Below are 22,788 nucleotides of genomic sequence, written 5' to 3' on the forward strand. Positions count from 1 at the left end.
AACAGGGGTTATTCATCTACGTCTCCAGTTCAATACAGCATCAGGTCCCTCTCCTGTAAGATTGATCGTATACCCCTGCAAGAAAGAAAGTTTCAGCGTGTTCAGCCACAAACTTCTTACGGCCTCAGGTCTTATCCACCATGAGTGTCATAATATATCTGGAAAGACCTTTAGACTAACTTTGCACTGCTGTGTTGACATTTTATCAAATCGAGGTGTCTGGCAAACCCAGTGGAATGTGTCAATAAAAAAAAAACAACACAGCTGCATTTACATTTTATACGTTAGAAGGTGAGCTAATGATCGCGCTACTTCTTTATATTTTTCACGAGGAAAACAAGCTGCTCAGAATTGCCGCTTAATTGCGCATTCGGTTATGACTTGTGAGCTCATTACTGCTGCACAGTTCTGAGTGATTGGCTATTGTCCACAGCTGAGGCCTCATTATAGGACAGCAGGAGTCCCACCTTTAGTCGCCTGCTCACAAAAAAAAATCTTCTCTCATGAGAAGCGCAAAGGAGCATTTAAATTAGCCTTATGGAGGAATTAATCCTTCTTTTCATTAACAACTAATTAATCTCTGTGTCGTTCTTCACTGGTGGTCTTCTGCACTGTATTCTGCTGCACCGAAGAGGCAGGAAAATGTAAATTGTATTGTGCCACAGCATGTATGAGATATGAGCTTAGCAGAGTGGGCAGCAAGTCTATCATATGACATGAAAAAATTTGTTTTATTAAAGAGATTATTAAAATAAAATGGGCAGCAATTATTATTATTGCTGGAAAGAGAGTGCTTATAGGTTACTTAAAGTATTGTTGATATTTTATTAGAATAAAATGAAAAGTCTTGTTCAGTCTTAGCAGATAAGGAAGAGAAGAAAATTATTTTTGCTATAGACATGTTACAAATCTGTTTTTTTATGATTTACCAAGCAGCTAGCTGTCCACATGGGGCCCAATCAATAGCCTTAAATCATACCGTTAACACTGTTGGACAGAATGAAATACAGAAGCAAGAGCAGGGTAAAGCCGTCCACTACACTTAACAATGAATCAGTGTCTATTTTCACTGAAATCAAATAAAAGTAGGTGAGTGCACCAGTCAAGGAGTGAACCGAAAACATCATGTGCAATTTAAGTGAATGTGCAGCATCAGCTTGAGCGATATATATATATATATGACTGTGTATAGAGATGGACGCCAGCCATTGTACAAACAGGTTAAAATAACCTAGCGTATAAATCATCTGTGGGAACGGCCTAGTTAAGGAGTACTTTAAGTTTTTAGTTGGGTCTGTGTCCCATTCAGAAAAAGGCAGGGTTTACATCACATTTATTTTGTATAGGTTTATGATGGTAATAGTTTTACTTTGGGAGCCAACCCCTAGAGGCTGTGGGAAGAACTGCAGTTTATTTTCACATCCACTTTAATTTCTCAGCCCTGGAGGTTTGCTGCTTGGTTGCTAGTCACAGCATAAATTGGTTAATAATAAAAAAATACAAATAAATGTTGATTTATTAGAGCTAATTTGCAGTAGTTTAAAAGACATTTTTGTTATTTAATATAAATAAGTATAAAAAAAATTCACATCATCCACATTGTAAATTGGATCCACTCCACTTGGTGGTTTGTTTGTTAGCATGGCTGCTTAGCAAACAATGCAAACAGGCAGATCTGTAAGCCTACAGTAAACTAGTAATACTTTAATACAATCTCAGTTCGACCAGGAAGTGTTCAACTAAACTGTTTTTAAATGTCAGAGTGAATGATGCAGACTCCAGCTCTCCCTCCTGTCACCTAACACAGAGTTTTTACCACTGTGCACACTCAAACCAGCTGATTTGTGTCGGTGTGCACAACAAATAGATTACATTAAATGATTATTTCATGTAATGGGATGAGAGAAAATTGTAGCTGCATCACTTATATTTTGTATTCTAAATGCATTGCTGTGCTGTGTGTGTAATCCCTGTGTATGAAGATGTATTGTACAGAATCTCCCTTTAGGTTCTGTGTGTGTGTGAGATACGCTCAGCCCTCTAACTTCATTTCCTTTGACTGTTAAGAATTACTCTGGTCCAAGATAATTTTCTCCTCGCTACCTTCCACTCCTAATGCAGACAGTAGTCATGCATGAAAGTAATATTGCACAGACCGGTGGAGCTCTGAGATTGCATTCAGTCTCTCTGCACTTCCAACTGTCAGTGCTTAAAAAAAAAAACAAGAAGCTGATTGACAGAATACAAGATAGATTTAGAAATCGGAGGTGTGCCTCATATCAGAAGCGTGCTGTTCCACTCACATCAAAAAGCCCAATTTCACCCCATTTATCCTCATTGTGTCTGACTCCTGTTACTTTAAATGGTGGAAAAGAAAATGTAAATGGTTTGAAATAATTGAGGCAGTGACACATTAATCTGCAAATGAACAAGTTATCACAGCACACTGATAGTGAGTGGCGCTCTTTAAATTCTAATTTAAATTGTGCTAATTGACATATAGTTATTTTCTCCCCTTTTCCCTGTGGGAATAATTACATTGACAGCCGCTGACAGGTATAAATGTGCAGTGCAATAATAATAAAAAAAAAGTGCTCCAAAAAACAGCTGTACGAGCTCCGCTCACTGTTAGCGGTGTTAATTAGATTTCTCTGAGTAACACAGCCATCACTGTAGATGCTGTTATGTACTCACTGCATCACTTCAGCTCAAAATGTTTCTCACTGGATGACGTTTTTTCTTAAATCACAAGCGTTTTTCAGTTGATATCGACTCCTGTATGCTGTGTGATGACCCCTGCTGCAGTGTGACAAGGATGAAGCGAGGCGGTAGGTCAGTTTTTAATCATGTCTCATTTCTCCCTCTATCATTCAGCAAAGGAAACTTGGAGCAGCAGCTTCCTTTTCCACTTCACTAGACCTTATCACTGCTGCAACCCCGGGGCTGGAACCCGGCAGCACGGCTGCAGCTGAGACCAAGGCAGAGGGGAGAGGGGAAGAAGCTAGAGGTGAAAGCAGCAGCAGCAGCAGCAGCCGCTGGAGGACAGGGATAGATGAACATTACTCCACAGGATCAATCAGGCACTCGTAGCCACAGCAGATCATCTTTCTTCCGCACTATCTTGTCCCCCCCCTCCTTTAAAACCACATCACCCCACCTCCTGTATGGCACCTTTTTTTTTTTTTAAACCACATGTACTGTGTAAAGGGAGAGAAAGAGAGAGAGAGGCAGGCTGGAAGAAGGATGAGGATGGAAACAGAAGAGGAAAAAATGAGCTGTTGAAGAAGCTAACTGAAAGGGAGAGGCTGCTGTTAGTGTGAGCGTGTATTGATTGTTTTCGCTTTAAGGTGTAATTGCAATTAAAGGTTGCAAACAGCCAAGTGGATCAGTTTTCACTGCTGTCACCCAGCAGGAGGGGGGGTGGGACTGTGTGTAGATTAGTGCGCAGCAATCTAGCACATCACACATCACACATACTATATATAGACATCCATACTGCTGAGAAATAAAGAACATAAATAAATAACAGCAGCAAACAGATGAGGACACGTATTAACTTGCTGATCAAACAACCTGCATTTCAATATAAAACGATGTTTAGATGTTCGAATTTCCTTTTTCCCTTTTGTACTCGTGTTCTTTGTTCTGTTGTTGTTCTGAAACAGTGGAAGGCTGCACTGTTTATTGTCTGTAGACTTTTTTTCTTTATCTGTGTGGTTTGGTTTTAGTGAAACACACAAATGCTCATCAAGGGCAGCAGTGGTAACAAACACAAAGGGGCTCTTGTGAAAGCTCTAAGTCTGAAGATATTTGTTGTTTTCTTAGACAAACAAAATGGACTCAAGAAGAAAGGGAAGAGCACAAAAGCAGAAAGAACTGTTTATTGGTGGTCAGAGTGTCAGTACAGAGGTCTTAAACAGCCAAACCGCTTAATGTGGGACTGGGATGGATGCAGCTGTGGCCTATAAGGCAGAAGGAGTAGCTACATTTTAAGGAAGCCAACAATGCTCACTGAAACATTTACACACGTTTTTGGAGCATCGTGTCTTTCAGGAAGGAATGATGACATCCTTACCAGGCCACTGTAATAGCGTGACTCCTGTCCAGGTCTCACAAAGCTGAGGCTATCACCTGAGTGTGGACAGCTGGACACTCAGCTGTCTTGATTCGTCTCTAGCTGAATGGAAAAGTTGCTGCAAAGTCTCCCAGTAGTGATGACCAGCTAACGGACACAATCTGTACAGGTCTGTGATTTGTAGACTTCAGGTGTACCCCTCACAACAATGGTTATTATTTGTAACCTGCAGTTTAGTCTTCAGCTGTTGTTCAGTATTCTGTTGTATCATCAGCAGGGAAAGAAAAGGTCCACTGGCCGTATTGGAGGGAGGCTGTCTGGTCACACCGCATTGATGCAACAAACACGTCGGACACTGACGAGGATGGAGACAGAGCTTCCTGTCGAGGGTGTTCATGTGACACCACAGGATGCAGGAGTCACCGCGGCTACACCCGCTGAGCTGTTGTGTGATGCGACTGTAAAAAACAAGATTCAACAAGAAATCTGAGAGAGAAGAAACAACCGAAACATCAGTCTGACATACTCAATCACACATTCAATATTTATCATCTTTCATGTATTTTTATTGAAAAACAATCATGATGATGAGGCTTTTCTTCCTCAAAACAAATTGATGTTTTACTGGATATGTTTAAATGTTGCCTATTATCATCATTATATAGACACTAATAATACACAAACATGGAGCCTTTATAAGTGTCTGGACATCTTCTTGGGACACTTTGTGAGCATGTTTGTCTCTGTGTGATGGTGATTGACCTTCCATGACATTGGTCAGTCATCTTCCTGTCTGTGAGTCTTCTTCAGTGGTCATTTTCCCAGACACTGCTGACATGCAAATTTTAATTACCTGCAAAGATCTGCTGCACTTCTTATTATTTTCACATTAAATGATAAGTTTAATAGTCCTAATTCTCTCTCATGGCTTCCATCAACTTAATTTCTAGCGGCTGTTTTCACTGAGCCTGTGCACAACACCTCTGCAGCAATAAACAGCAGACAGACACAGTTAGCATCCAGCTGGTGAGCATAGTGGAGCGTTTAACGGCAAAAGATCTTTCCCTCAGGAGTCAGTGGAAAGGAAAGCAGAGCCAGAAGTGGGTGAATATTGAACTTGCAATTATCAGGTAGCCAGAAAGATGCTGCAGAATGAATACAGATGTTTACCACTAACAGCTGGGCGTGTGGGGAGCATGTAAGAAGTTTGTTCCCCTTTTAAATATATAAACACCACCTTTGGCACTGACAGTGATGTAACATTTACAATATGGATTCGCCTCACTTCAAAGTGCCTCTGTGCTCCTCACCGTGTTGCCTCACCTGCCTCGCAGCCCGTTCAGGACTCGCTGTGAACATTCACCATCAGCAGCATCGCAATTTGAGATCTTTTAGCCATGACAACACTTTTTCAAATAGTGTCACATAATCAACATTTACTGTGTGATAACCCTCCCCGACTTTCTATCACGGGTCCAATCAGTGCATCCCATTAATTTTTTTTGAAACCTCAATTTCCTGCCTGCATGTGTGAGACATCTTTATGGGAACCAAATCGACTGTTCATTAACGAGGGGAAGCTGTATCAAGAACAAACATCTTTAATTAACACATCCCCAGCACTTCCTGTCTTTGATCTTCTCATTTGATTTATGCCTCTGCTGAAGAAAAAAAAAAAAAGAAAGGTTGCGGCGGCGGAGGGGTACACGAGAAGTTCGGAGAGGACGGATAGCAACTCTGTATGAGAAAATAATGAAACTGTGCAGCCCCTGTTGATCAGGAAGTCTTGCAGCATTAGGACCTTTTCCTTGGGTGTCAGGGGGTGCAGCTCAATTACCAGTCAGCATGACTATCTCTTTAATAGCCTGATAGGGCAATAATCCAAAATCCATACAGTTTTAATGACTTTCTGTCTAATTAAGAACTGTTTTATAAAAGAGGGACACATTCGAGGCCTCTCTATTGTCTGGACACCCATTGTTAGAGCTGTCAGCGTGACCCGTTAGGACTGAAATAGCTTTTTAAAAAGTACGAATATATATTTTTTAGTCATCAAGTAATCTGTGATTCTGCTGCTCAATGCCAGACAGGTCAGAGCAAGACAGAGAAATCTTCTCTAACTCAGTTCTCACACTGGATTTAAATCTCTGCAGTGCAGGATTCTTTCTCTTTGAAGACACTCTTTGCTACAACCGTATTACTGCACACTAAAAATCTGCATTTTACAATTTGACTTGTATGAAGGTGTCAAACAGAAAGCCCGGGATTACATGTGATCTGTCGGTTTCCTGTGAAATATAGATGAAATCATGTCTCATAGTCAGACTCTCTGTGGCTCATGGAGAGGTGTTTCTTAGTCTTTAGTCCCCTCTAGTGTTGGATGTAACACAGCCCTGTTCACTGCACAGCCTCAATTCAACTCTTGTCCTGATATTCTATGAATAAGAAGACAATAAACCAAACTGCAAATCTATTATTATTTAGCATTATTTGCATTAAGTAGAGAGGCCTGGGTGGGAATCAAACCTTGGCTACTGCAGTAAGAATTCTAACTATGACTGATTTTTTTTTCCTTTGACATTTTTACATTTAGGAAGAAATAAACATTTGAAGAAAAGACAATTAATGTCACAGAGACTTCCCTCTTGATGGAATACCAAATACCAAAAGCTCCAAATGTCACCGGCGTGGACCCCTACTTTAAAAAGAGCACATGGAGTGTGCTGAAAGATGGAGCTGTGTGGGAGGCTGTGGTTTTAGGAAAGATGTGCAGGTAGGCATTTGTAGACATATATGACAAGAAGGGTGTGTTTGAGGTGTGGTCAACATGATCACTCGTTAGTCAGCACTTACTGTACCAACAATCATCAACCTCTTTTAGCTTAACCGAACACACAGACTGTTTTGGGAGATGACATAACTTCATACAAATACAGAAAACGGTTGGTGTTATGTCACTGGAAATAAATAAATCAAATCAATCATCAATAAATCATTGACGTGTGTGTGAAAACAAAATAAAATCATTGATTGTAGTGAGTGGTCTTAGTATGAGGCAAATACACCCTTAGATGAATAACAACGTATAACTTCAAGCAATAAGCTGAAGTAATGGTTTCCTGTATGATTTTGTCAGTCTCTCACATTTTGAAATCATGCACAGCCCTCCTAATGTCCCACCACATCCGTTTTAATTAGGTTCAGATCTGGACGTTGACTCGATCATTCCAAAACCTCCATTCTTTTATGTTACAGTATTTATGATGTCAATTTGCTGCTGTGTCTAGCCCAAAACATCATGAGATGTTTCTGCTGAAACGTTTGGTGTTCAGTGAGCATTAAGACCAAACAACTCCACCCTGGTCTCATCTGTTTGTAGTGTTGTGGTTTGTTTGCCTGTAGGCTCTGAGTTACAGCTCTTCTGGGACGTCCACTCCTGTGAATATTGGCAACTGTCTTTAGTGCTTTCCACCTGTGAATAATCTTTCGCACTGTTGATCTCCAACTAGTTTGGAACTGGTTTTATAACAGTTTAATGTCTGTTATCGTTCATGTCTTTCCTTCCATGCTTAGTGCTAACAACACAACTGATTGTCCCCGAGCACCACAACATCTGCTTGTATGGAGGTCTGCACACCTGCTGATAATTGGCAGCACCTGCTGCTGCTCACCTTAAATACTATGGCAGCAGTAAGGGGCGTGCTCAAACCTACAGCCAATTTAAAATCCACTTTAACTAACTAACTTACTAAAATGCTCGTCTTTGATATGCAGGAGGACGAGAAAACAACCCACGGGCACAAAGAAAACACGTAAACTCCACACAGAAAAGCAACCGGGACCTTCTTGCTGAGAGGCAACAGTGCTGAAGTGATAAAGTTATTCCTTCAAACTGCAGCAATGAAGGAAAAAATCTACCTTTCTGGTGTTTTTTAAGCACTTGTACGCTCCTGTCAGTGAGTCGTGATGGCACAGCCGCCTGTTTTCCCATGATTGCTTCATAATTCATGCTGCTTCGCATAGACGCATGATTAAAAAGTGACAGTAAATATTCCCGAGAACTTGCACTTTGTTACATCAGACAATTCATTTAGGATTCCATACTGGGGAACCAGACTGAGAATAATATTATGTGTATATAAACCAGAGACCTTTCTTTGGGTGAGAGGTAAGCATCAGTCAAAATGATCTGATGTGTGATCGTCACCCAGCCAGTCATTTCCTATCTGACTAAAATCAGTCTTTCTTAAAATAAATGTGGCACATACTATCAGTCATGATGTATAAACATCCCATGAATCACCGTGACTTCACTCCAAGTCTCGTTTCCCAGGTCAAAGCCTGAGAAGTGTTTTAGCTGGCCTGTGATAACACTGTGTGTGACAGACCACAGGTGCATACCTTGCTTTTGTCACAGGGTAAAGACCAGCCAAACACAGTTTTTCCACATCCGCTGAAGGTCAATTTCAGGTATAAAAAGAAACAGGGAGGAGGACTGGCTACTTGCAGAAACGTTTTTGACGCACTGCAGACATGCTCAGGTTTTTGGTGTTGACAGGTCTGGCAGCCTTGGGTAAGAAAATGACATAACACTGTTTAGTTATTCTATTATTGATCTGTGTTTGTCTTCACTTATCAGTCACAACATCAGGTTGATTTTTTTTTAGGAGCTCCAAATCTGTTCTAGGAATCCATGTATAAACGAAGCTCCTCTTTTTTGTGTGTATTTTAACCAGTGCTGGCCGAGCTGGAGCCCCAGCCCAGGTATTTGAAGGACAGCTTGGAAAAGGTGATTGGTGGTGAGGTGGCCTCACCCCACTCCTGGCCCTGGCAGGTACTGTACACATGAACACATGGGTGGTTTGAAAGGCATGCAGTGTTTCAGAATATAAATTTAAATGCAATCCTTTCCTTCTTTTCAGATCTCTCTCCAGTACAGATCCTCCTCTAGTTACTACCATACATGTGGAGGAACTCTGATCCGGAGAGGCTGGGTTCTGACTGCTGCTCACTGTGTGGACAGGTAACATAATGATTAACTACAGACGCTGTGCTCCTCAGCTGTGTGAGTTTTAGGTGTATTTGCACATATTTTCCTTTTTGATTACTTTGACTCAAATATCCACAGCCTGCTCTTATCACAGTGCTGAGCCATGATTTATTTCTGGGGCTCTAAATGTCACCAGCATGAGGAAACTTCTTAGGGCCTCATTTATAACTGTCACATACTGAGAGGATTTGCTTACTTGATTAAAAAATGAAACAATCAAAACATAAACAAAGCCAGTTCATTTGCAGTATTTACTTTTGCTAAACTATTGATTTCTAACAACACTGTGTTTGTCTGTGTTTGTTTCTGGGTACGTGCAGCCCGAGGACGTGGCGTGTCGTTCTCGGTGAACATGACCTCAACAGAAACGATGGCACAGAGCAGATCAGGGACGTCACCAGAGTTTACATCCACCCTAAATGGGACTCCAGCAGATTGGACCTAGGGTGAGAGTTTTTTTCTATTAATGCTTTGATTAAGGTTCCTAATGTGGACGTGATGTGGATCTGAATCCCTCTTCCTCTTTGTCTCAGGTTCGACATCGCCCTGCTGAAACTGGCCTCTGATGTCTCCCTGAACTCCTACGTCCAGCTGGGCTCTCTGCCTCCCTCAGGCCAGATTCTGCCCCACAACAACCTCTGCTACATCACCGGATGGGGTACCACCTCCAGTAAGTTGATTGTGTCTTCATTTCCCCATCATGCATTGTTGTCAGCACTTTTCAGTGAATCTCAATGTATCTGGTTTCACCTCGAACAGCTGGTGGCCACCTGTCCCCTCAGCTCAAGCAGGCCTACCTTCCCCTGGTGGACTACAAGACCTGCAGCAGCCCTGACTGGTGGGGCATCACTGTCCAGACCACCATGGTGTGTGCGGGAGGTGGTGCCGAGGCTGGATGCAATGTGAGTCTCCTGCTACGTGAAAGGGAAATCTGAAAGACTATAGACTTTTTTTGAACCACTGCTAAGTTTATGTGAAATTAAATCCTCTAGAATTTCACAGAGTCTCTTTAATCTTGTTTCTCTCAGGGTGACTCCGGCGGCCCTCTGAACTGCCTGGTTAATGGAAGATACTACGTGCACGGCATTGCCAGTTTTGTGTCTGGATCTGGATGCAATACTCCCAAGAAGCCCACCGTCTTCACACGCGTCTCTGCCTACATTGACTGGATTAATTCCGTAAGCACCACATTTGAATAAAACCACAGAAAAAAACAACTTTCTATTTGCATTAATTTAACGGCACTTTAGTGATGAATGAGGCTTAATCACTTTTCCTGTTTTTCAGATCGCCATGTAAGTGCGTCTGCGCCACACAAACTGACGACAGAGACGACATCTGACCATGTTTCCATCCGCTCTGCCTTCTCATCTGTCTGGTCTCAATCTGCAAAAATAAATTCGATTGAATTTTGTATAGTGACTCATTTTTTTTTTCATGAGGCAGTTTATGCAACCACAGCTGTCATTCAGAAGATTACATTTTCACACTTTATTTGGTCTTCAAACTGTCCTTCCTGCCACTAGAATAAGTATAAAGGACATTTTCGAATGTTATGTAACCAAAGACTGAAAATAAACACTCAAATACTGATGGAGCTTCTGAGAAACAATGTGAATTCAGCGTCCTGTGGACACACGTTGTCACACACTGTGATAATGCCTGAGACTTAAAACAGGTGCATTTCTCATCAGTGCCAAGAAAATCAGCTGAGGCCTCATGTGAAATCATCAAACCAAGGTCAGCTTAAGGGTTTAAAAGTATGAGACGAGCATTTAGGAACACTGAAACACCTTCAGCATGATCGCGTTTCTGCTGTTCACCACTTTCACAGCCACAGGTAGGAAACATCTGCAATGCTACTTAAAATAAAGCTAAAAATAAAGCTCAATGAAAGTAAGATTTAAATACATTCCTTTTTGTTCTGTAGTGCTGGCTGAGCTGGAGCTTCAACCCAGCAGCACTGCAGGAAGAGTCGTGGGAGGTACTCATGTGCAGTATCACAACTCCTGGCCTTGGCAGGTACAGTGTCAATGTAGCAACACCGAGCCCTGTATAAAAGACTGTTGAGGTTCAGAGCAACAAAACCTGCAGAAACACAAAATGTTTGTGTATTTTTGGGAATATGCTCAATTGGTCCCACTCACTCACACACACATATATATAACATGCATTTAGCTTAGCTTAGCATGTAGACTGCTGTGTTGATGATGTTTACTGAGTGCACACAGACACACACAAATATCCATATTCATTTAATATCATATTACATATCTAAGCCTCCTGGACCTGAGGGTAAGGGTGAGGGTCGAAGGTGAGAAGGTTTTCTCATGTTGTGTTTTCTCACAACTTTCTATACATGAGCTGAAAAGTGGTAAGAGGGATTCTTCATTCATGCTATAGTCTTCTTTTTTTTAGGTGTTTCTATAGTTGAGTAGAACGACTAAAAACACTTTGTCGGTCCTGCTTCAGGTCTACATCCAGGACTACTATGATGGCTCCTACCACTTGTTGTGTGGTGGGACACTGATCAAAAGACGATGGGTAATGACTGCTGCACAGTGTGTGTACAGGTAGCAGATAAATCTATGTTTATACACCACTCTTTGAGGTTTTTTTTATATTTATATTGTATTACTGGCAGAAATTTTTCCTTTGTGTCCTTTAATGTCACTATGAAAACAGTTACAGCCGCCTGCGTGTGGTCCTGGGCGACGTTGTCTGGAACAATCACTTTGGATCGGAGCAGACTAGGGATGTCGGCGCCATTTTTGTTCACCCTGAGTGGAACTACAACAGCATCTCCTCTGGGTCAGTCTATTTGTTTTTCTGTCTTCTGTTTTGTTTAGTTCAGGGATCCAGTTATTAGAATGTCAACCAAGTGAACCCTTCTATCTGAAGAAATGACATCGCCCTGCTCCAGCTGTCCTCTGACGTCTCCCTGACCAGCTACGTGAATCTGGCCAATCTGCCTAAATCTGGCGAGATCCTGCCCAACAATCTCTCCTGCTACATCACTGGATTTGGCTACACCTCCAGTGAGACATCGGCAGCTCCTCTTACTCTGAATTCTGACTGTAAATGATGCATTGACTGAGACATGGCTGTGCTCTGTAAACCTTCAGCTGGTGGAAGCTTGCCCAATCATTTGATGCAGGCAGTCCTTCGTATTGTGGACCATCAGACCTGCACAAGCTTTGGCTGGTGGGGCAGCACCGTCAAGACCACCATGATCTGTGCTGGAGGAAGCACGGCATCTGGATGTAATGTGAGTAATATTACCAGAAGTTTGTGGATGTTCCTCAGTATATCCTGTGGGAGGGTGCTCCTGGTGGAGGTTGGACTCCATCAGGGCTGCCCTTTGTCAACAATTTTTGGTGCAGTCAAGGGGTGGAGGGTCTCCATTTTGGTGGCCACAGGATCCCATCCCTGCTGTTTGAAGAGGTCTGTTGGCTTCATTGAGCCGTGACCGCCACCTCCAATCAGCACCTCTAAATCTGAGACCATGGTTCTCAGCCACAAAAGGGTCTTGTTAAGGGTTAAAGTGAGGGAAGAGGGGCAAAACTGTCAATTTCCCGATCGTTCCTACCGTCATCTATGGTCACATACTGTGGATACAAGTGGCTGAAATGGGTGTTCTTCTGCAGTGTGGCCGGACTTTCTGAGATAAGTTGAGGAGCTTGGTTATCCAGAAGGAATCGAGTCAGTGCTGATGTTGTTCAGGCTCCTGGTGCCTGTGAGGAATTTTGGGCATGTCCAAATCAAACAGTCACTAATTAAAAAACATATTTTTGTTTCTTTGAATAGGGTGACTTTGGCGGCCCTCTGAACTGTCAGGTTAACGGCAGCTGGTATGTTCATGGCATTGCCAGCTTTGTCTCTGCCATGGGATGCAACACACCTCAGAAGCCGACTGTCTTCACCCGCGTCTCTGCCTACATCACGTGGATTAACTCAGTGAGTATTGGACAGCATGGAGATTTATCAGTGAGACTTTACTCAGATGATAATATACTGATACGTTTTCTTCTTGTAGGTCATAAACAGCTCCTGAAATGGATGGTGTTTGAACTGAGATGATTCTACTTTCAGTTTCTTTGAATTTCCACAAATAAACGTGCATTAAAACCAACATCTGATGTCATTTTGCTTTGGAGATAAATATTATGTTAAGAGTGGTAAAGGATCTAAATGTATTTTAATAAAGCTGAAAAATCCAGAAACAACGCAGAGACAAATAAACCAAGAAGCTAAGACCCTGTTTATACATAGCCGGGTATTTTGAAAAACAAATATATTTCCTTCCCTCCATTTTCTAAAATAACATCGTGCACACATCATTTTCAAAAAAGTTTCCGTTTACATTGACCCGCATAAACATGCTCCCAAGAGCCGTCATGACTACGCCAGGCCCGTGGGTGGCAGTGTAGGAAGAAGGAGAAAGCCGTGCAAGCCAATCAGAAGCCTCATCGACGTCTGGCTCTTTGTGTCAGAAGTTGTTCCAAAATTGCTGAACCTGCTCGTCTGTACAGTAAGAGGAGCTGTATTTGCAAATGCAAACATGTAAAAAGTGCTGACACCAACAGAAATGCAAACGCTACCTGGAATGCTTGCATTACTAGACTACAGCCTGCTCTGGCAGCCGTACTACACAAAAAAAGGTCTGAACTGCCGCGCAGACTGCCACAAACTCCGTTTTTGTCAGTTCACATTGAAACGCGAACATTGCGTTTTCCAAAATCTCCACTTTTGCCGGAGGTGAAAACTCAGTTTATGTGTAAATGAAAGGCAAAAACGAAGGGAAAAGTCTCTGTTTTAAAGGGAAGTAAACGGGGTCTATGAAGACACAGTGGAAACACATGGACTAAATACATCAGGTGAGGGTAACAAGACACAGGTGGAGACAATGAGGGCGGAGCATCCAGTCACAAAGGAGTACAAACAACAGAAGGTAAAACAAACAAGGAATTCTGGCTACTAAAATAAAACAGGAAGTACAAGGAACCACCTTCATCACTAAGTGTGTTTCACTTCTTTTAATTAAATTTGGGCTTAAAATCATGTTTAATTACAGGCGTGACCACTCTGAGTCACTGATGGACACAGTGAAGTCTGCTTTTAACACTTTCCTGGCAGTCACATGTGATATTATGACTCAGATGAATGAAGAGTGCCTCAAACAGCAACTCCAAAATAAGCCCTCAAATCCAATTAAACACTACAAATATAACTAACTGAGTATTTTCATTTTACATTTCAACATTTCAAAGCTTAATTGTTCTGTTTTGGAGTGTTTTGTTGCTTGAAGGATCAGACCTCTTCTAGTGTTAAACACTTTTTCCCATTCAAAGCAGCATGTGAGCATCGTCAGCACCCAGCCACTTACTTTATGACAGAAATGGGACAGAAACACACAGACTGATGGGGCGTATCAGGGACACAAAGAGAGACACACTGACAAAATGTTCTGAGTCCTGACAGCCGGCAGCTCTGAGTAAACCGGATAACATTCATCGGCTGCTTGTCTTTCAGTTAGTTTGTCCTTTTCTATTATATTAATTAAAGTTTGGTTCTCAGAACTCATGCAGCTAAAATGATTAATAAACAGAAATTGTGTTTTTTTCTCCTTCATTTGTTTGGCTTGTGACATTAGAGGGGTATTGGACATTGAGGCGGTTATAGAGGCTACATGATAAGTGTTTCCATGTAGTGGGAACTGCACACATGCTGCAGATGGAAACAGCACTTTACTGACACACATTACAGTCTGTATGCAGTGTTAGTCAGGGTCATCACTATGTTTTATTCCAACCCTTCAGTTTCTCTCAGCTTTTTAGGTGAATTAAATGTCAGAGAATGTTGAAAGCTTATTTTATTGAATGTTCCAGTCAACCTTGAAACACTCAAATATTTCCCACAAATCAGTTTAAAGCAGGAGTTTATAGTGTGTGCGTGTGTGTGTGTAAGACTGCTGTAGAGGTCTTTAACATTGAAATGTGTTCTGCATACTCAGTGGTCACTGTTTTATTCATCACATTACATTTGCAGTCATGTATAACAACAAAATAATTAGTAAAAGAACATTTCTGTTGTTTCTGTTAATTAACTCTGGAAGATAATCTGACTCAAGGTGTAACTGGATCAGTGTCGAAGCAGAGTAAGGAACATTTAGGTCAAATAGGCCTAAGTTTTTTTTATAATATTGCATAAACTTTGGAGTCTCCACCAGTGAGGAAAGCTACAGGCCACCGTTTTTTTGGTGCCAATACTGATACTAGTTAAGTATCTACCTCCATAAATATACCATGAAAAGTCCTCTGTGATTAGGTGAGTTCAGGTGGACCCAAACCAAGGTTCCAACAAATGGCCAGCTTTAATAACAAAAGCCAAGATGTCCAACAAAAAGTCCAATAATCCAAAAATAAACAAAGTGCCAAACGAAAGGTAAATGACCAAAAACACCTGATCCAGCCTAATGAGAATGGAACCACCACAGACGAACTGACAAGGACAAAGGGGGCTGCGATACACAGGTGAACACCATCAGGGCGGGACAGGTAATCAAAAATGGAGGAAGTAGAACACAAGGGAAACCAAAAATTCAAAATAAGACGGGAAATTGAACCAAAGATGAATCAAGAGATCAACCGTATGAGACCACGGACCATGACACTGACTGTTTACTACATACCCTAAACAAATATGACCAGTAAGGTAGAATTTTTAAAAAATGTACACTGTACACTAAGAGGCGTCAGCAAGTTACAGTATCTAGTATGAAGTTTGACCTTTGCTAGTTAACACAGTACACACTGCCCAGATCTGAACTAGCAAAAAGTTGATGTAATCACATACCTGCCACAAGTGAGAGTCAGGTGGTTAGCATGCTGCTCATATGCTACATATGGGGTAAAAATGGTCATGTAAGTAAGTGCCTGCAAATCCTGCTGGTTGTGCCAGGACCAGTCAGAGTGGCAGTGAAAAAAAGGCAGAAAAGCTTGTTGCAGGTGGGAGAAACTCATTTGTCATTTGCAGGAGATGCATGATAGCTTACTTGCTAATCAACACTGGGCCAGTGGAAGCTCCATCTAGGAGAGATGGGAGACAGTGACACCCAAAATGTGTTCCTTATGGTCAGTCTAGGCTGTACTTCAGCCTTTTTTGGTTGCCTTCACTGCAGGCAATCCTGTAACCCTAAGTCTTTCTGGTGGCCATATGAGGATATCCTGTCTCAAACATTTAAGGCCGACACCACTGGCAATATACCGCTGATCCTCTTCCAACCTGGACCAGGCACAGGCTACCTTGCCAGCTTGCCAGCCATTTTTCACAATAAAAGATCTGCAAATATAAAAAGTGATTTTTTTTTAAAAAGTAAAATATATTTCAATGTCCAAAACAAAAATAAACACACAGTCTGTGGGTCAGATACACTGTGAAAGCCTCCAGATTGCAGTGTTCTGCTCAGCAGCTTCAGGATGTGAAGCACACAAGTGGTGAAATAAATCTCAGTGCTATTTCTGTTCCCAAAGACTAAGCTCACACATTTTAAACAAAGTAAAGAAAATGTATATTCATGCAGCATATATCCTGTGCTGCAGCAACCCACACTGTTACCTACACAGTTATAAAATCACCTCTGCAGGGCCTCATGAATACTTATCAGAGGCTTGAAGTGGAGTTCTGTTCTGTGGCCTCGGGGTTGTTACTGTCGGCTTTAAACACTCGTCTTCATCTATATTAATCAACAACCTGTAACCTGCAACATGCAAGGATACATCCTCACATTAAAATCCCATTATAGCACCTCCTCTCTGCATGCTCCCTCTGCTTCCTACTCAATAACTGGAGCTCAGCTGCCAGTTGTAATGGCTGATAGGTCTGTAACCTAGATTTGTAGTGTACTGCATGTTCACCACAACCGCAACACACCAGTGACATGTGTGAGGGTTGAAAGCAACAATAAAACAAATCAAATAAATAGATGATCAGGTGATTTGTCTAAACCTGGAAACAAAGCCATGTTTTATCATTTTGTTGTCTGGTCCCCATTAATAATCATTCGCAATACAAAGCTGCTTTTTATGACTTCAGGAAGAAGAGGCCTTCACAAAATAATTGGAAAAATAGGAGTGATTAAAGAGCTTAGATAACTAGCTGATTTGATACAGCTTATTGATATTTTAACAGAAACAGTTGTTCTGATAATCTGCAGTCATTTATCATTTACAACATCCACAGGACACATTTATCTTTTACAACAGACATTTCTGGTTACTTCTGAGGCAAAACGTTTTTTTTACTCAGTCAACAGACTGATGCATCAGTGATATATGAAGACTCATTCATTTCTACTGCTATTTATTATTGTCACCTATGTTGTACTGGAGATTCAGCATGTAGCAGCATTTAGACTTTACACACTGTTTATCCCGTGCTGCCGTTTGATTGTTACATTAAGGTAGGGTAGGAGATTTCATTCTGATGCACTTTTTGTTGAATTAGTGTAACTTCTCTTTACAATCCGATAGCAACCAATTAGTTTGTCAGTTTCGCATTAAAATGAAGAATATGAATCATCTGTGGAAGCTATAAAACACTAAAAACATCAGCCAATCCTCCGGGTGGACCCTGCGCGGAGTATTGGCTGGTTGTCACTCTCTTCCTGCTCTGCGTGCACCAGAGAGGTACGTGCATGATGGCCGAAGTCACAGACCGCAGCTCGTCTTCAGATAATGCGCGTTCATATGATTGGGAGGCGTGGCTTCGGGGTGAGCTCCGAGAGAAAGGGGTGTGTGTTTACTTTCAAAATCTGGCTGACTCTCACTGAGTTTTCAAAATCTCCTACCCTACCTTTAAAATTATTAATGTTTGTATCATTCATATCTTATATGAATTTGCTAAATTAACAGAGTAAATTTGTTAACCTGTTTTGAAGCAAACAAAAATTACACTTTTAATTTAAACAAACAGATTCAGATTCAGAAAACTTTATTTGTCCCCGAGGGGAAATTTAAGGCACAAGTGAGCAGCTTGACATATAAAATACAATAGAATGAAAAATATGAAGTATGTTATCATGTCATAAATGTTATGATCCAAAATGTCCAGAAACAATGTAATGAGTGAAGGACGTGTGAGGGCTCTTTGATGATGTCATCTGCCTCAAGTTGAGTGTCTGTTGGTCATGAATATGAACAGAAAAATGTGATTAAATTAAACAGGCACATTAAAGACAAAAATACTGTAACTGTACTTATGAGTGAGGTTATAAATAAAACTAAGCGAAGAGCTGGGAACTGGACTTTTGAATCCAGAAATATAAACAAACTGTTGAGAAGCTGCTCCGTCTTTGTCCTCTTTTTTTTGGCACCATCATTTGAGAATCACAGATGGTGTCCATGGTGTCCTCTTGACGACAAGATGAGCGGCACTGAATGTGGCTGGCACAGGGTCGCTCACTGTGGATACTTTTCAAAGTAAAGCAAAAGGCACTTTAGTTAAGATGTGATGGCTCACAGTGAAGACTGCAGCATGTCTGGAAAGTTCTTTGTCTGCTTCAAGTGAGGACTATTGTGTTAATTCATGAAAGGTAGGGAAAAAGATTTCATTCATTCTTCAACTTCTCTTTACAAACCGATAGCAACCGATTAGTTATAGTTTCGCATCAAAATGAAGAATATTAATCACCTGTGGAAGTGATAAAATACGGAATCACACTTAAACATAACATCACCTCAACATAGGTTAGCTGAGCAACTCTTGATTTCCTGAACATTTGCAACCGATAAGCACACATTCACCATTAACAGTGGGAAGCTAAGATCACATATGGTCAAAAATCCAAAATAAAAGGTGATTTAAAGAGATAAAATAAAAATAAGTATAATGTCCATTTCAGTGTAAGGCTTTCTAGTTGGTCTTGGTGTCACTGACTTGAGGTCTGATTGGCTATTGACTGTGTCCGTTCACTTACAGCACACCGGAGCCTGCTCTGTTGATTCCGAAGGCCTATAGGCAGATTTCATAGAACCTGACAACACAAGCTAGCTGAAATATGATTGGATAAAAACTCTACCATAACATACAACACCGGAAGCAGCTCAACCAAGCATGTGGATATAATATGTTTATATCATATGTTTATTAATATGTTTAGCCCTGACGGTCCACCACTGCCAGAGTGTTGTTGTAAGTAAAGACACACCAGTGACATATAAAGACATCTAACAAGTCTGCAAGCTGTCATGCACAGATGGAGCGATGGGTTCAGTATCTTGCAAACTTTAGTCAAAGGCTGTCTCAATTTAAAGACTGTTCACCAAGTTTGGTCATTTTTAATTTAGTAACCTAATTATGTTAAACTGAACTTTTTATTGAACTTTGAACAAGCTATTGAGCTAACAAGGAGTCTGTAAAATTCACACAATCTTTTAGGATGCAGAATCTCTTGAACATGGACACCACTAAAAACTTTAAGAAACTTCATTTTTAAATAACTTGTTTTTTTTCTGTGGCCATCAAAAAGTCTTTAAATGTGCAGGGTAAAATGTATCTGAAGATGTGTTTTAACAGCAAGAAGAGAAAAGTGTGTGTGTTTGCCCCTTTCATCCACAGATATTCTGCCCCTTCCGTTTGTTCTTAAAGAAAAAGGGCTGCAGTTTCAGGTTCAAAAACTATCAATAAAGTTTTGGTGCAGCTTAAACTCTGCTGGTAGTTCTGACACTTTGTTACTGATGTACAGTTGGTGGAAAAATAAAGTGAGTAGCTGAGTCAGCTATTCCACGAAAAAATCCCCCGAGTCCTGCCGTGGTGATAACTGTGAGACAGACACAGGTGGACATGAACCTCACACACACACACACACCCTGAGGGTATAAAAGAGTAGTGGATAGAAACCTCCAGTGCAGAAAGTTTCCAGAGACTGCAGACATGCTCAGGTTTCTCGTGTTGACCTCTCTTGCAGCCCTTGGTAAGCTGTTCTCCTTTGACATTCTGCACACACACACACTCACAGAGCACTCCTGACACACTTGAATGCATGATAACTGACCGTTATGCTGTCTGTGTGTCTGCTTCGATCAGTGCTGGCTGAGCTGGAGCCCGAGCCCAGGTACATGGAGTACAGTGTTGAGGAGAAAGTTGTGGGAGGAGAGGTGGCCAGAGCCAACTCCTGGCCCTGGCAGGTACTTCATGCTGCGTTGGCTCAGTTGTGGTGAAAGCATTCAGACCCTTTGCTATTTAAGCAGTGTGTGGTTCCAGTCAAACAAACAGGGTCCAGTAAGTGTAAAGCTCTATGTTGTTCTTTCCACCAGATCTCTCTTCAGTACCAATCTGGCAGCAGCTTCTACCACACCTGTGGAGGATCCCTGATCAGGAGAGGATGGGTCATGACCGCCGCTCACTGTGTGGACAGGTGGGAGTTTCATGCATCGCAGAGTAGCCACTGAGCCTGATACTAATAGAGTTAGGGGTGAAGACGCTGGATAAGTGTTCTGACAGAGCAAACCTCATTAAACTTTTCTTAGGTTTATAGTTGCTGCATTTCAGTCTTCTGTTTCACTATCATATTAGTCAGTCAGTGTAATTTCTAATTACTATTTTCTTGTGCATGGCCACAGGACCAGGACTTGGCGTGTTGTTCTTGGAGATCACAACATCAACAGCAATGAGGGCAAAGAGCAGTTCATGAGCGTGAGCCGTGTCTACGTCCACCCCAACTGGAACTCCAACAACGTTGCTGGAGGGTTAGTGGTTACTGTCCAATGCAAAAACAGCTGCTGATAAATCACATTTAATCTAAATAGAATACAAATGTACAAAATTAGTATTTGTTCTTCCAGTTTACCAAAATGAAACATAAAGAGTTAACATCCCACCACAGTGCGCTTCTATGAGAAAAGATTCACAGTGGGTTTATTTTTAACCCCTCAGGTACGACATCGCTCTCCTGCGTCTGTCCTCTGATGCTACTCTCAACAACTACGTCCAGCTGGCCGCTCTGCCTCCTTCTAATCAGGTTCTGCCCAACAACAACCCCTGCTACATCACCGGATGGGGTCGCACCCAGAGTGAGTCTCCCATAATCATACATTAATAATCAGAAGAAATACATTTTACAGCTGCAGTGTGTGTGTGTGTGTGTTTTTCCATTCTCATGGAGTTGTAATTGATATTTCGGCTGCTGTTCACAGCTGGTGGTCAGCTGTCTAATCTGCTGAAACAGGCCTACCTGCCTGTTGTTGACTACCAGACCTGCTCCAGCAGCGGATGGTGGGGCAGCACTGTGAAAAACACCATGGTCTGTGCTGGTGGTGGCAGCGAATCTGGCTGTCAGGTGAGCCAACAGAATGATAAATTATTTCATTTCACACCTTTTACAAAGCTTTATGGGTCAGTAATTAGCCTTCAGGGAATAACATTTTGTGTGTGTGTAGGGTGACTCTGGCGGCCCTCTGAACTGCAACGTCAACGGTCAGTATGTGGTCCACGGTGTGACCAGCTTTGTGTCCTCCTCTGGATGCAACGCCTACAGGAAGCCCACCGTCTTCACCCGTGTGTCTGCTTACATCAGCTGGATGAACGGGGTCAGTATTAAACAATAACTCATATCCATCATATTTAGAGTTCTACAGGTCATGTAGAAAACATGGAGGGTTACATTGTTAATTCTTCACAAATATATACATATAAAATGCAGTATTTTGAGGGTTCTCGTGGATGAGCACATAATGATTTATTCGTCCTTGCTTTGGCAGATCATGGGTTGAGAAGACTGACGATCTCCATGGAGACGAGAGAACGCTCTGGATGCTTCATCAGAATAAAATATCCTTTAATGCCCATTTGCCTTGCTCCTTTATTTTACTCTTTACTTTTTACTCATTAGGATGTTTAAAATACAGCCAAACATCCACACAGGATCTGTGTCTTCTGTCTGCCAGTGACAGACACAAACAGCAGAATTATTTAAATACATTCCAAGATGTGGTTCCTGGGGGTCAGGAATCAACACTCACACAGTTACAGCCACATATAAACTACCTGATCACAACCAGCAAATGCTAATATATGGTATATATTCGCCGTTTTACCACACCCAACCACATAGTGTAGGTGGGAATCTTCTGACGTGTGTCCTACTGAAGTGATAACAAAGCCAACAATCCTCGATCCACTACCGAGCACAAACTGTCTTATCCATCTCAATGTTCATAACAATATTCCTCATATTGGCTTCCAAACAGGGCACCTAGAGGCCACACATATCCAAACATGAGATAAGTAGAAACACCAGATTCTTATACTCAAACAACAAAGTCATCAATTGGCTCTTACATATGGTCATTTATCCCATTATTAAACCTCCAGTGGTTCAAGATGTGACCGTGTTTTCTCTTTAAATTTGATTTCACAATATGTTAATTATCCACACACATGAATCTCTCTCTCTCTCTCTCTCTCTCACACACACACACACACACACAGACACACCTGCACGCAAAAACAAAGAAAATATTTCATCACCACTTGTTTATACACAGAGCCCATATTGGACTCTACATGACAGAATGAATTTTGACACACACACAACAACAACAACATCAAAGTATAGTTTTACCACTCATTTATGAACACAGAATAATTTATCTCTCTCAAAAGC

At 41.5% G+C, this 22,788-nt stretch overlaps 3 protein-coding genes across 4 annotated transcripts; all 3 read left to right on the forward strand.

Annotated features, from left to right (window-relative positions):
- The first annotated feature begins 8,505 nt into the window (after positions 1 to 8,505).
- LOC114435555 (elastase-1-like) lies at positions 8,506 to 10,539 on the forward strand. Its single transcript, XM_028405303.1, has 8 exons — positions 8,506 to 8,648; positions 8,812 to 8,909; positions 8,998 to 9,098; positions 9,446 to 9,571; positions 9,659 to 9,795; positions 9,885 to 10,027; positions 10,154 to 10,303; positions 10,413 to 10,539. The coding sequence occupies exons 1-8, from the start codon at positions 8,609 to 8,611 to the stop codon at positions 10,422 to 10,424; spliced, it is 807 nt and encodes a 268-aa protein (XP_028261104.1). The 5' UTR covers positions 8,506 to 8,608; the 3' UTR covers positions 10,425 to 10,539.
- Positions 10,540 to 10,841: 302 nt separating this feature from the next.
- Positions 10,842 to 13,255, forward strand: LOC114435556 (elastase-1-like). The gene is made up of 8 exons (XM_028405304.1): positions 10,842 to 10,965; positions 11,056 to 11,147; positions 11,598 to 11,698; positions 11,811 to 11,936; positions 12,027 to 12,163; positions 12,251 to 12,393; positions 12,933 to 13,082; positions 13,162 to 13,255. The coding sequence occupies exons 1-8, from the start codon at positions 10,926 to 10,928 to the stop codon at positions 13,177 to 13,179; spliced, it is 807 nt and encodes a 268-aa protein (XP_028261105.1). The 5' UTR covers positions 10,842 to 10,925; the 3' UTR covers positions 13,180 to 13,255.
- Positions 13,256 to 19,966: 6,711 nt separating this feature from the next.
- Positions 19,967 to 21,970, forward strand: LOC114435592 (elastase-1-like). Of its 2 annotated transcripts, XM_028405389.1 has the most exons (8): positions 19,967 to 20,097; positions 20,211 to 20,311; positions 20,441 to 20,541; positions 20,747 to 20,872; positions 21,060 to 21,196; positions 21,320 to 21,462; positions 21,563 to 21,712; positions 21,884 to 21,970. In XM_028405389.1, exons 1-8 carry the CDS (start codon positions 20,058 to 20,060, stop codon positions 21,893 to 21,895), a joined length of 810 nt encoding a protein of 269 aa, XP_028261190.1. In that variant the 5' UTR covers positions 19,967 to 20,057; the 3' UTR covers positions 21,896 to 21,970. The 2 variants fall into 2 exon arrangements, with proteins under 2 accessions (XP_028261190.1, XP_028261189.1); XM_028405388.1 differs by lacking the exon at positions 21,884 to 21,970 and having other exon boundaries at positions 21,563 to 21,745.
- Positions 21,971 to 22,788: the final 818 nt, after the last annotated feature.

This window comes from Parambassis ranga, chromosome 5 (genome assembly GCF_900634625.1).
Source record: "Parambassis ranga chromosome 5, fParRan2.1, whole genome shotgun sequence".
NCBI lineage: Eukaryota > Metazoa > Chordata > Actinopteri > Ambassidae > Parambassis > Parambassis ranga.

Excerpts from the sequence above, each read along its gene's own strand:
- LOC114435555 (XM_028405303.1), top strand. The coding sequence starts at position 8,609 with ATGCTCAGGTTTTTGGTGTTGACAGGTCTGGCAGCCTTGG. Across the intron at positions 9,099-9,445 it reads GCTGCTCACTGTGTGGACAG|CCCGAGGACGTGGCGTGTCG; the intron begins GTAACATAATGA and ends GGGTACGTGCAG. Across the intron at positions 9,796-9,884 it reads CGGATGGGGTACCACCTCCA|CTGGTGGCCACCTGTCCCCT; the intron begins GTAAGTTGATTG and ends CACCTCGAACAG.
- LOC114435556 (XM_028405304.1), top strand. The coding sequence starts at position 10,926 with ATGATCGCGTTTCTGCTGTTCACCACTTTCACAGCCACAG. Across the intron at positions 10,966-11,055 it reads CACCACTTTCACAGCCACAG|TGCTGGCTGAGCTGGAGCTT; the intron begins GTAGGAAACATC and ends TTTGTTCTGTAG. Across the intron at positions 12,164-12,250 it reads TGGATTTGGCTACACCTCCA|CTGGTGGAAGCTTGCCCAAT; the intron begins GTGAGACATCGG and ends GTAAACCTTCAG.
- LOC114435592 (XM_028405388.1), top strand. The coding sequence starts at position 20,058 with ATGCTCAGGTTTCTCGTGTTGACCTCTCTTGCAGCCCTTG. Across the intron at positions 20,312-20,440 it reads CCAACTCCTGGCCCTGGCAG|ATCTCTCTTCAGTACCAATC; the intron begins GTACTTCATGCT and ends TCTTTCCACCAG. Across the intron at positions 20,873-21,059 it reads TCCAACAACGTTGCTGGAGG|GTACGACATCGCTCTCCTGC; the intron begins GTTAGTGGTTAC and ends TTAACCCCTCAG.